The 13,282-nt window shown below is 44.8% G+C and overlaps 1 protein-coding gene across 4 annotated transcripts in view; it reads right to left on the bottom strand.

Moving 5' to 3' along the window:
- Window positions 1–6,426: 6,426 nt before the first annotated feature.
- LOC102461020 (serine/threonine-protein kinase SBK2-like) overlaps window positions 6,427–13,282 on the bottom strand; it is a 39,055-nt gene continuing 32,199 nt past the window's right edge. For 2 of the 4 annotated variants that reach the window (XM_089776443.1, XM_089776444.1), the window contains exon 7: window positions 9,912–11,352. In XM_089776443.1, the coding sequence (XP_089632569.1) occupies window positions 11,331–11,352 (22 nt within the window). In that variant the 3' untranslated portion in view covers window positions 9,912–11,330. Of the gene's footprint in view, window positions 9,243–9,911; window positions 11,353–13,282 lie in introns of those variants that run through there. The other 2 variants (XR_016348885.1, XM_089776442.1) reach the window with 2 other exon arrangements.

Genomic DNA, 13,282 nt, shown 5'->3' with positions numbered 1-13,282 from the left:
TTGAAGACTTATTTCAGACATTATTGTATGTTCTTATGTGTTTCCTAGCAAATATTTACATCCTTTTATAGTGACGTTGCAAAAATAGTAGCTTCGTCCATTGCCACTGCAGCAGAATCCTGCTGTTGCCTGTGGGCAAAATCTCTTACCATTGAATGTCTAATGGTCTGGATTTCGCTCTTCAGTGCAGCAGACTGGAAATTGTCAATTTACATAAACTTTTAAAATGGAGTCTTGTATGGAATTAAGTATGCAAATGAATGATAGAGTACTCTTTGTTCATATAATAATAAATTTGATGATACACTGTCACATCTTCCTTAATTATCCGTTTGTTGTAGAATTTTGTTTTAAATTCATAATTGCATATTAGAAATGTAGAAAGTCTAGTCATTTCATTTTCTTCTTAAATTGGATGACTACATTTGTTCTTGTCTTTATTTTGGCTCCTTTTCAGCAAAGCCCTTAAATCTGTGCTTAACTTTACAAGCTTGGACTAGTCATGCTGAAAACTACACATGTTAAACTGTTTTGCTGTATTAGAGGTCTTTATAGCTGGTCAGTTTTAAAGTTTCCATTTTGCTTATGAGAGCATTTAATTTTTATATCCAAAACCAATAGTTTTAGCTGCTTTTATTTAACAGTAGTTCATTTTAAAATGAAAATTTGTGATAATCTTCAAAACGATTAGTGCTATTCCCTGTTGTTGCCATATGGAATACAGCTATCCAAGAATAAAAGTGATTGGCCTGGGTCAGTTGACTTTTGTGTGTGGGACTAAACGTTTGTATAGATTATTGGGCTCAGGCTGGATACATGAGCTCTGGTGTCCTGCACCTCACAGGTTCGAGTTCAGGCTGCACCTTGTGCCCACATGTCTACATAGCAGTTTCTCAACCTGAGTCATCTGACCCTGGCCAATCATGGGTTTTTATCCCTGTGTAGGGATTCCTTTGAATGCTGATGCATGATGAAAGATCACCTCACTGGAAAAACTTAAGACAGACATGATAAAAATCAATGAAGAGCTAAGGGCAGTGTCTCATTACAGTTTAAGAAGGAAAGTTTAAATTCCTTCACTTGAAATATTTAAACTATAAAGTTCAAAAGCTATGTGCCTAACGACTGTCACCAATTTTTTTTAAAGTGAAGCAAAACTGAACTTTAAATTCCATGTGCCCCAATAGCACAGAGGATCTCTACTGTTGAAAGTGACAGAATGAAAGATAATCTTCACTATGCTTCAGTAATGGCTATTTATTTTTTAAAATTGTCCAGACTATACGATACAATATTTACTTCTAAAGGGTTTATAAATCATGCCAACAGCTCCAGTATTGTTTTCAAGAAATAACTGAGCTGGCATTTCAAGGTTTATGCTTCTCTTCAGAAGCGCTCCAATACCAAATAGAATGTTGAGAATGGTACAGTAAAATTTCTCAGAAGGACCTTAAAGGAGAATGACTGGCAAGTTACTAAGATCATGATACCATCTATATGTTTTGTTAGTCTATAAGGTGCTGCAAGAGTTAGTTACAGACTAACTCGGCTACCTCTCTGAATCTTTATTCCACTGTAAGTTGTTTGTGTTAAATCTCAAAAGGTATAAGATCTAACATTTTTATTGGTACCGAGATTTTTTTAAACGTGCAATGCTACAGGAAGAATTAAGTAATTGTTGATTCAAGTCTAAACATTAGATTAATATTAATGAGTTTTTTAAAGCTTTAGTTGAATTTTTAATACGGAGATTCAGTTTATGGCTTCCTAACTCACCCATGTTACCTGCATGCATGTATTTCAATAGTTACCATATAATTGTGCTGTAATACAAAAATCTACCACCATCCCTCTATTGGTGGGGGGCCTGGCACATCTGCCTGAGCATTAGAGCTGCTGAAAGTTAGAGGCTCTTATATGGGCCTTTCCCTGCTAATGTGTTTCCATACTTGCATGAAAAATGCTAGGTGATTCTTGGGAAGTCTCCTGTCTTCTAGAGTACCAGAGCTGTAGGAGCAGTTGTCTTGTACAGTGTTTGAGGCTACAGCTTCAAACTCCCTTTGTTTGCCACAGAACATACATCAATTCCCGTATATGGGCAATGTTTCATTCTTGAGGAAGTAGGGGAAAGCAAAACAATTAAAGCCTAAATCCTCTTTTCTCCCCAAACATTAACATAGAAAATAGTGTAGCTAGTTCATACGTGTCAGATCTATCTGCATAAACTTTGAAAGAAAGGTAGAGCAGGCTTGAACAACAAAATGGGTTAAAGTGGAGTTTCTTTTATGTTGTATTATTGACAGAAAATAATTTCCTGAGAAGCTATTAGAGATAGGACTAATATTACTTCCTGTTAAGGCTGCCTCACGCTGAATGCAGGCTTTTACAAGAGGCAGTAGATTAAACTTTGCCAGACCGTAACTCTTCAGGATGAAATGTTCTGAGCCAGGTGTCAGCCTTAAGCTGAATATCTCTGGAAAATTTCAGACAAAGCCATTCAGTGGTTTCTAAGAACAAGGCCAGAGATTAGCACATTTTTTGCCCCCGTGAAGTAGTGGCTGGCTACCATTTTCTTGAGATGCTCTTAACCCTTCCAGCCTATGGAGTGGGGGTGGACAAGAGAACCTCCATTTGCTGGATCCAGCCCACCAAGTGGGTTGATCCAGCCTGCAGATGCCCTTCTACTCCCCCAGTCCAATCAGGGTCTGTGGGGGGGGGAGGAGGGGTGAATGGGACGACATGAAAGTGTTCTGCTCCTTCTGCCTAAGGCCCTGCCCTTTCCAGGGCAGCCCAAGGTCACTTCAAAAATTTGTGAAGTGGGCTCCCCTCTTCTAAAAGTATTGCCCTGCCCCTTCCAGGAGGAAGTTGAGGATGTCCTGTGACTTTGTGGGGCCACAGGGTCTGTGTCAATCAGATGGTGCAGGGAGAAGTTCATCAAAGAGGGTCTGGCTGAACTGGAAAAGGTGTTGCCACCTGATACACCCTACACCAATGGTTTTTAAACTTATTTTTCTCATGACCAGTTTGAAGAAAATTGTTGATGCCCGTGAGGAGGCTGATCAGGCAGAATACCAAGGGAGAATTCTGAAGGGCTGTGAATGAGACATGGGTGGGGAGCACCATCCCACAGGACCCACGTATGGAAAGTGAGAAACAGTAGACAAGGCTGCCTTCGTCTCCTAGAGAGCACGATTTGCAGCAGAGCATCCACAGCTGCAATTAATGTCAATGGGAGATATACTTTGTACCTGTAAAAGTATATAAAATGCTGAGTACCCACATGCTCAGTTATGTTACTGTGGGAAAGTCTGAAAAGTTTTTGGCTAGTGATTAAAACCTCAGCCTTAACTTTGCATATATATTGTGCTACGTGTGCACCAACTTTTTCAATGTGAACATGAAAAAAAATACTAGAACTATAGTTAGAACTGCAGGGAGCAGCATAACTCCATGACTCCACTCTGGGTGGAAACTTCATACACACTATAGAACAGAAATACATTTACAACTTTTGTCTTGTTTCTTGCCAGCATCGAATTCTACTTGAAAAAAAAAGCAGTCATGTAGCACTTTAAAGACTAACAAGATGGTTTATTAGGTGATTAGCTTTTATGGGGCAGACCCACTTCCTCAGATCATATTCTGAAAGTGAATTGGCATGACCGTTATATAACAGAGGGATACAGTGAAAAAAGTAAACAAATTTCAAACTAACGAATCAGCTACATAGAACAGAAGGTGGGGCCCCATCCAGTGTGGATGTTTTCTTTTTGTGCAAAACCCCTTTTTTCCGCAAGATCCTTATGCCCCAAGAAAGGAGGGCTACTGATCTTGCGGGAAAAGTGGGTTTTGCGCAAAAAGAAAACTTCCACACTGCAGCTACGTCTAGACTGGCAGGATTTTCCACAAATGCTTTTAACAAACGTTTTTCCATTAAAAGCATTTGCAGAAAAGAGCATCTAGATTGGCACGGATGCTTTTCCGCAAAAGCACTTTTTGCAGAAAAGCATCCGTGCCAATCTAGACGCGGTTTTGCGCAAAAAAGCCCCGATGGCCATTTTCGTGATCGGGGCTTTTTTGCGCAAAACAATACCGCTGGCCCTCTTGCGCAAAAGAAGTTGCGCAATAGGGCTTTTGCCTGAACGGAAGCAGCATAGTATTTCCGCAAGAACACTGATAATCTTACATGAGATCGTCAGTGTTCTTGCGGAAATTCAAGCAGCCAGTCTAGACGTAGCCCGCTTGTTTTTGCGCAAAAAAAACAGTGCAAAAACGGATCAGCAAAAAGTATGCAAATGAGATTGTGACTCATGCAAATAAGTCCCTTATTAGCATATTTTTTGCCAAGAAAACTCGTAGTGTAGACGTAGCCATCATGTTCATATTGGGCGCTCTCCTGTTCAAATCCTTTTGCCCTGTCTAGTAGAAATGGGGGAATTGAACATGGGTCTCCCACAACACAAGAGCATGTTTTGACCAATTACTTTTTCCCTCCCTCTGTTGTTGACAAACATGCAGTGTAGACACCCTCAGGTGTTTTGTCATTGATTCTGGCCTCCAAGAAGTGGCCCACAATTCCCAATCAGCCGCTCTGTTCAGCAGTTTGAACTCCGCTACCCTGCAGCCATGTAATCAGCTCCCCACTCTGCTCCATTACAAGCCCCACAAAATGTAAATCCACAGCATGCTGGCTGGCTTTTCTGTGTGAGTTCATTGCTGAGGATAGTTACTGTCTGGTTTCATCCACATGGTGTTGAGGGATTTTATGCAATGGATGAGGTACACCACACAGGGCTGCCCTCAAAAATTGTGGTGTATACAGTGTAAGCACCTGGAGCTGACCCCTCCTGACAGACTGGCTCAGCATTCAGTGGTGTCATGGCATCTTCCTCAGTGTCCATGTCTGGCCATCACATCAAATGTTGCCCTGCTTGGACAGCCACAGAGCTGTTGGATCTGAGGAATGTATGTGGAGAGGAGTCTGTTCAATCCCTGCTCAGTGACCCATAGGAACTAGGACACATATGGGCACATTTTTCGATCCTTGTGGAAAAGGGGTATGAGCGGGGCATGCTGCAGTGCAGAGCGAAGACTAAAAAATCAGACAAGTCTATCATAAGGCCCGTTATGTGAACTGATGCTCCAGTGCCATTTCTATTAGGAGCTGGACGCTGCCCTCAGCAGTGACCCCAGCTCCACCGCCAAGAGCCCTGTGGCACAGAGAAGGCAGTCCAGAGAGGATCTATGCCAGAAGATGAAATAGGAGCTGAAGAGGTTGAGCTAGACAAGGAGCAGGCGCTCCTCCCAGCGTTGCTAAGTGTGTCTGGCTGCCAGGAACTGTTCTCCACTGCTGATGGACACAGTGAGTCTGAGCAAACACTTTCTCGGGACCAGAAAGCAGAGGATGACATGCAGGGTTAAGTGGTGGGGGCTTGTGGAGTGCAGGGCCGAGAGCATGGAGAAGTGGGAGGCTGGCTGCATTCCAGTGAGCTGCATGTATCCCTGTGCAGCTAATCCATATGGCCGAGCAGCATGTTGATGCTCGCCATGATCTCAATGGAATCCCACAGAGAGAGGCTACCAAAACTTTTGAAGAGGTACTTGTAAATTTTCTGCCACAGATTCCATGGCAGTGCAGCTTTGTCCCCTCCTCCATTGTAGGACACTATCTCATACCATTCATCAATTCCTTGTGCAAGAAGCAGAGCCAAACTTAGGTGGGCTGCATATGGAGCAGAGCAAACACTCCAAACCTGGAGAAGTTGTGCACTGATTTCCTTGCTTACCCTGAGCAGGGAGATGTCTGCCAGGGTGATGCTCACCTGTGGAGAAGTGTGGCATAATTAGAACTATGGTCCTGCATGCAAAGGGAATTTTCTAGCCCTGGCTGGAATTTCTTTTGTCCATATGCAAAGCCCCCAAGCTCCCACCCCCACTCACTCACTACGATTATGGTTATGGTGCTTGCCGAGATGCGTTCCTTGCAAGGATCAGTGGGAAAATGAGTGGAAATGTTGGAAAAGGGGTTTGTAAGTGAAATATTACAATGTAGGATTCAATGTTATCAGACTCCTTTTTGTGCATTGTTCTGAACAGCAAAGACCATGGCAACCTTGCCATGAACCACGTTGGAGAGGCTGCAACAGATAAGGAAGCGGCCTCAAAGAAACACGGAGGATATGATTCACAAAGTGCTAAATCGATCAGCGAGTGAGCGCGGACATTGGGAACACTTGGAAATGGAGCTGCAGAACCACAAGGATAACCAGATCTTTGGCAGGCAGGCCACAGAATGCATGACCAGCGTGATAGAGGAACAGACAGAGATTCTCAAGTGTTTAATCAAGCAGCATAGTGAGCCAACACAGGTTTGTCACCTCCCCACTCCCACAACAGATTCAAATTTGTGTGTCCAGCAACCCCCCCTCTATGCTCTCACATTCTTTTTCACTCATTCAGAATCCTCATTTTCCAATGTACTCCATATGCTCTCCCAACTTTGATTATGAGATCTGGACCTACACTCATTTGTGAGGGGTAACCCTTCAACAGCATCTCCCTTTTCAGTTGTCGGAAGGGTGCTTTATTGTGTTTCAGTGCACTGATGAATAAAGGCACACTTCTATAATGGTACAACATTTTTATTTACTGTTCAACAATCTCAGAGACCAGTCACTGTAATCCCAGGTGCAGACATTAAAGGCTTGTCCTCGGATGTGTGTTGCATTGGTTGGGGGGTTCAGCTTGGAAGCGATTGTAACAAAGGTTTATTTCAGTGCCCCCCATTTTCAAAGTGCACCCTCAAAGCCTCCCTGATGTCAACAGCAGCCCTTTAAGCTTCTTTGACAACTCTACTCTGCAGCCAAGTGCTGTGCTTCAGTGCGCCACCCCTGAGCAAACAATTCCCATTAGAGTGTCACAAATTATGCAAAATGCAACACACAGTGATAACCATGGCAATAGTGTCCTCAGAGAGGTCTACCCTGCCATAGAGACACCTCCATCTTGCCTTCAATCTGCCAAAGGCACATTCGACCACCATCCAGCACGTACTCAGCCTGTTGTTAAAATATTCCTTCCTGCTGTCCAGGTGCCCCATGTACCGTTTTATAAGCCAGGGTTGCAAAGGGTAAGCTGGGTCTCTCAGGATCACAATAGGCATTTCTACATTCCCTACTGTAATCTCGTGGTCTGGAAAGAAAGTCCCCAGCTGCAGCTTTCTGTACAGCCAGTGTTCCTGAAGATGCCATGAACTTTTCCAGACCTCCCATGGTCATGTCTGAAATGCCTCTGGTGATCCACAGGTGCCTGCATTGCATCCCTTCCTGTTGATGTACTTGGTGGCAAGGTGCGCTGGTGCTAAAATCTGAATGTGTGTGTCATCTATTGCCCCCCTCCATAATTGGGAAATCCCATGTCGGCAAAGCCAGCCACTATGCCATGCACATTTCCCAGAGTCTCAGTCCTCTGTAGCAGAATACAATTTATTGCCCTTCGCACTTGTAGCAGTACAGCACCAGTGGTAGATTTCCACACTCCAAACCAATCTGCAACTGACCGGTAGCCATCATATCCCCAGTGATTTAATTTATCAAGTTTGTTGTGGTTTCTACCCTTTAGGTGATATGCCTCAGGAGTAACCTGAAACCATTTTATAACAGCTCATACATTATGGCATAATTTACATTCATAGCATTAAGCTCTTGTAAAGCTTTCACAATCCATTTGGGAAGTAAGACAGTCATTCTGTTCTTCAGGGATTTTGGGTAGCCTGCATATTCTATGAAAGGTGGTCAAATACTCCACTATGCAATCCTCTCTGTAATTTGGACAATATGTATCCCAGCTAGGTGATCCCTCTGAGCAGTGTTCTGGCTATTTTTTCCATCCATGTGCAGAAAACATTTTGCTATGTGTACCAGGGCATGTGTGGATGTGCACCACCAGTAGAAATACAAGCTGCTAGCTGTGGGTGCTCTGCTAATCAGCTGGGCAGCATTTGAATCTCTCCTGGGTGTCTGCCCAAGCACTTAACTTACAGGAAACACTGCCTGTGAGGAGCACCCAGGAGCTGTCTCTATAATTCCAGCTTTTTAAGCTCATGCCACCATTCCTTCTATTTTTCTTGGACTTGCCATTTCCCCCTCCTTTTTTTTATGAGTTTTTGCTACCTACCTTCATTCTTCCACTTCCCGTTCTTTTGCTTGGACCACTATTTTCCTATCCTGGGTTCTTTCTGTTATATCCAGCTTTATGACATAGTTTGGCTCATCCTCCTTTCACAACAAGCTATTAACTCCCTCTCCCTGTCTCAGTAAACACCAGGCCCTTTTGCAAACTAACCTATCTAAGCTCTGACAACAGTGTTCTGCCAGTCTTTTAACATGGCCCCATAGGAGGAGGTGATTAAATTGTGGGAAAGCAGCGTGTTGATCCTCTGTCCTCTACATCGTCTCTCTCTGCACAGAAGTGCTTCTGTACTTCCGCTTTTGGAGGGGTTCCCAGAAACTCACCTGCTGCCAAGAGAACATTTCTCACCCTGTTAAAGAGTCATTTAAATGGATTGACAGTGTTTGGTTTATAACTATCTCAACAAATCATCTCTGTGGTGCACCAGGCAGTGCACTGAGCTGTGTGGTTGTTGAACCTATCCTGGGATGCAGCCACTGTCTCTGTCTATAACTGACCGGTCATGGGATGACTGACTTCTGCAAGTAGACAGTGCCTCACACCCTAGCGCTGACAGTGCGTGACACCTCTGTGTCACTGCTACTAGAACTAACATTCACCAGCAATAGGAATACTGTGTGGGGAAGGGTAGGTGAGGAATTGTTCCATTATTGAAGATGACTGGAGCAGGAATCTTTTCATTCATTGTGTGCAATGTGGTTTGAGATTACAGCCCCCAGCTCCAATTCTGTGCAACAGTAACTACTGGGGGTGTTTCAAGGGAAGAGATTAGGTTACAGGAGAGTTTAAGTGTGAAACTGCAGCTTAACCCATTATCATAGTTTCTGCTCTTCAAGGGCTTCTCCTCAGCTGTGTTTACAGGCTTTGGTCCCATTAGGGGACATCCTTCTGGGGATGTGTGAATGCCTCTTTGTCCTTTTTCTAAAGAGGGCCTGATCCTTCTTTCTTCTTCGCCTGGGAAGCTTGCCTCAGCATGGTGGATAAAACACTCCCCCCATTTTTGCCCATCTGCAGACAGTTACAGGAAATGAACTCATTTATTCACCAGGGCCCTGCCAGGAGAAAAGAGAAAGCTTGTCATGCTTTTGTTTCCCTTGTTTGTGCTTTTTCCTCAGGCTACGGCTACAATGCCATTTTTTTTTGCGGAATAGGATATGCAAATCGTGTTCGCATTTGCATATCTTCTTCCAATTCTTTTTGCAGAAGACATTTTTCTGATAAAAAGAAAAAAAGCCCTCTTTCACAAGATCCCTTATTCCTCAAAAATCAAGGTTTACAAGGATCTTGCGAAAGAAGGGGGTTTCTGACAAATGGCCCCATCTACACAGGGCTTTTTATCGGAACAACTTCTTCTGCAAAAAGAATTGGAAAAAGATATGCAAATGTGAGCACGATTTGCATATCCTCTTCTGCAAAAAAAACAGCAGGCTGTGTCTAGACTGGCAAGATTTCCGCAAAATCATCTGCTTTTGCGGAAAAACTTGCCAGCTGACTACACTGGCCGCTTGAATTTCCGCAAAAGCACCGACGATCTCATGTAAGATCGTCAGTGCTTTTCCGGAAATACTATGCTGCTCCCGTTCAGGCAAAAGTCTTTTTCTGAAAGACTTTTGCACAAAAGGGCCAGCGTATACAGCACCGTACTGTTTTCCGCAAAAAAGCCCCGATCGCGAAAATGGCGATCGGGGCTTTTTTGCGGAAAACTGCGTCTAGGACGCTTTTCCGTAAAAAGTGCTTTTGTGGAAAAGCATCCTGCCAATCTAGACGTGCTTTTCCAAAAATGCTTTTAACGGAAAACTTTTCTGTTAAAAGCATTTCCGGAAAATCATGCCAGTGTAGACATAGCCACAGTGTAGCCACGGCCTCAGTGAAGAACTCGTGAGCCCCAGAATGCTGCGCGGCTCAGTTGCTGAAAGAGAACACTGTTATAAACCACAGCTCCACCTTTATGCTCATTGTACTACAGTCAGGTGCCAAGTGCACACTCCCCATATCCTCCAAAGCCAGGAGCAGCCTTAAAACCTGGCAATTGGGATCATGTTAGGTGCCAACTTTCAGGGGTGCCACCTCACTTGCTCAACTGTTTTCTTGTTTTATTCAGCCACTTAGGGCACCAAAAATGCTTTCCTAAGCAGCAAAACACTGTGGGCTGGGCCTGCCCCCACCCTTCCTTTAATAACACCTCTTCCATCAAGCCAGGTGCTAATGGCTCTGACGCACCTCTGCCCAGTGCATTTTGGACCTGCCTTATATGGGATGAAGTTTGAGGGATAGATGCCAAGAGTTTTGAAAATCCCTGGCTCAGCTATCCTTCTAAAGAGCTAGCAAAACAATCTCCCATGTTCTGTTACAAGGAAATGGAAGGTGCAACTGGAAGGCAGTCTACTATCATTTCCTCACAAAGGCAATGAAAATGTGAGGGCGAGGTTTGGGGGACACTGCGGGTTGAACTGTCCTCTCTGCTCCACCCTTTCCACAAGCAGATAACTCAAATCTTCAGATCGTACAGGACAGTCAATAAACTGAGCTGGACCAATAGTCTCCCATTGCCAATTCCATCCCTCTAATTCTTCTTACTTTGGTAAAATATCAGTGGCCCAAGAGATTTCACTTAGCTCCCCGGAGGTTGGTGCTTGAGCTCCACCAGCAAACTTGCCATGACCACTCTCATTGCAAGTTCTTGGTTTGTCCATGGGCATTGCTTTGCCATTGGTTTACTGATGTCAGCTGGGAGCCTGTGGGTGCTCATAGCAAGTGACTGAGAACAATATTCTGACAATTTACAATAACCCTAAACAACAACTTGTCTGAATCACACAGGTGAATAAAGAAAACGGGTCTGAGGCCAATGGGGAAGAGTCAGAATGGACAAGTTCTGTCTGAGGGCTATGAGGGAGTCTCCCCCCCCTCCCCCCCCCACTTCTCCTTATCACATGCAAACCTTGAGGAAAGGGAACAGCTAGAAAAGAGACCTGATGCTGCCATTCCTGAAGGGAGTTGCTTCTTGCAAATGCTCTCGCTCTCATTAAGCCTTATTGTTCTGAGCTAACAACTCCAGTTCCAAGTCTTCCTCTCTGAATCCTCCCTCCCATCATACGAAGGGGCTGGTGTGACTGTAGGGAATTGGCAATTCAGCTGTGTCACCCACGGAGCACTGGATACCTGCATATTATAAATAAGGGAGAAAAACATATTCACTCTAGCCTGCTTGTTGGCTTTCACCTGCTCCCCTGATCCATGCAGCTGCAACTACTAGAAGTTTCTGCAGTCTAGCCCAGGCACGGGCCTGGGAACCTGGGCTGAAAACAAGTTCCAGAACATCTGTGCTTCAAGCAGCAAAACCCAGAGCAAAGCTATGGGTCTGAATAGCTGGGAACTCAGAAGTAACCTACCCCATGACCCTTGCCTGCCTGTCTGATCACTGGAGGATCTGAGGAGAGTGTGAGGTAAGTGCTAAATGTTGGCAATTTGAGCTCCAAACAGAATGAATTGCTCTATTTTAGACAAACTGAAGAAGTTTAGGTCATAACTGGAGGGAAGTCCAATAGCCAGGTATAAAAGTGTATGATTGAAAGATAACCGGTTATATGATTAATATTGCCACTATTTTACAATTGCAAGAAATCTTGTACAACATATATCATGTAAGGAAAAGTTACAATCCATCCAATATGATTTTCCGATTTGGATGCATGTATTCGCTTTGTATCTTAAAATTGACTATACACCAGTATTCCAAATGTGTTCACTTTTGGGATAACACCCAGAATGTAATTTATATCCAGTCTTGTCAGCACATTTTGAATGGATTATTCAAGTTGATGGCTCATAAAGGAACAGTTACTTCTCACAATGCAGTTAGGGCAGGGTTTCCCAACCTATGGGTCGGGACCCAAATATGGGTCACCATTACATTTCAAAAGGGTTGCCGGTGTCTGCCCAGGTGGCTCTGCTTCCCCCTCCCCCTCATTTTTGAATTGCCTCAGGTCACCAAGTCTTCCTGAATTGTCAAAAAGGGTCCCCATCTGGAAAAGGTTGGGAACTGTTGAGTTAGAGGAATGCTGAGTCTGAGCTTTGAGCAGAAGGCATAGAGTAGGGATGTTGGAGCAGGCAATGGGAAAGGCCAGGACTGGAATCCACAGAAAGTCAAATAGTCAGAGCAGAGTGTGGTTTCTAATGGGGGGCTGGGAGTCAGGACGTGTGGGTCTATCCCCAGCACTGCCATTCATTTACTGTGTGACCTTGGGAACAGATTAAATCTTTGCTCCATGCTGGAGTTTCTCCCCTTGGATTCTGGCCTGTGAGGGAACTGAAGGGGTCCTACTGGTGCAGTCCTCTAGGTGTGGTCGGGGGTGACTTGGAAAATGCTGCTGAGGCTGAACCTTGACAACCTATTATGTGAGTTGCATAGAAATAATGAAAGCCAGCTTGTCCCCGCACTGCCCACCCTGTCCTGCCAGCCCCTTCATGGCTCCAGGGCAGGCCATCAGACACCACATGCTGTAAGCTCATCTCTTCTCCCTTGGTGACGAAAGGAAGGGAAAGGACAGAGAGCTCCCGTTACAGCCTGGCCTCTGCCAGCCGTATCCAATTCCTGACATGTGCCTCTTTAGCCAATGGCTTGGCACTGGAAGCAGCCTCGGTTGGGGCCTTCAGCTCCTGCCTCGCCTTGGCAGGTCACAGCCCCAGACAGCCAAGGCTCCTAGTTAATCCTCTGACAGCCAGGTTAGATTGCTCCTGTCCCCCAAAGGGTCTGTGTGGCTTAGCCAAGTCCTTAGCAGTTCCTGAGGCACCTTACACAGCAGTAACCCTCGCCGTGCAGATGCATTACCTCAGGCAGATGGGAAACAATCGCAGTGAAAGCCACGGACCAGGCCAGTAGCAGTTAGAACCTGGAGCGCTAGTTCTCGATCCCCCAGCCCTGGCCATTAGACCCCAATGTCCTGCCGGAGCCGGTGATACTAAAGCCAGGAGTCCTGTCTACCAGCCCACACCCCATTGTAACCAGCAGACTGTTGCTTGCTGGCTGCACATTTTGATATGCTCCTAGCAAAGGGACACACAGTGAAGCTGTGAGATGTTCAGTGTGGGG

The sequence above is a fragment of the Pelodiscus sinensis genome, chromosome 2 (assembly GCF_052426305.1).
Source record: "Pelodiscus sinensis isolate ZL-2025 chromosome 2, ASM5242630v1, whole genome shotgun sequence".
In the NCBI taxonomy this organism is placed as follows: domain Eukaryota; kingdom Metazoa; phylum Chordata; order Testudines; family Trionychidae; genus Pelodiscus; species Pelodiscus sinensis.
The sequence above is the reverse complement of the archived record's forward strand: the minus strand, read 5'-3'. Positions and strand labels throughout refer to the sequence as shown.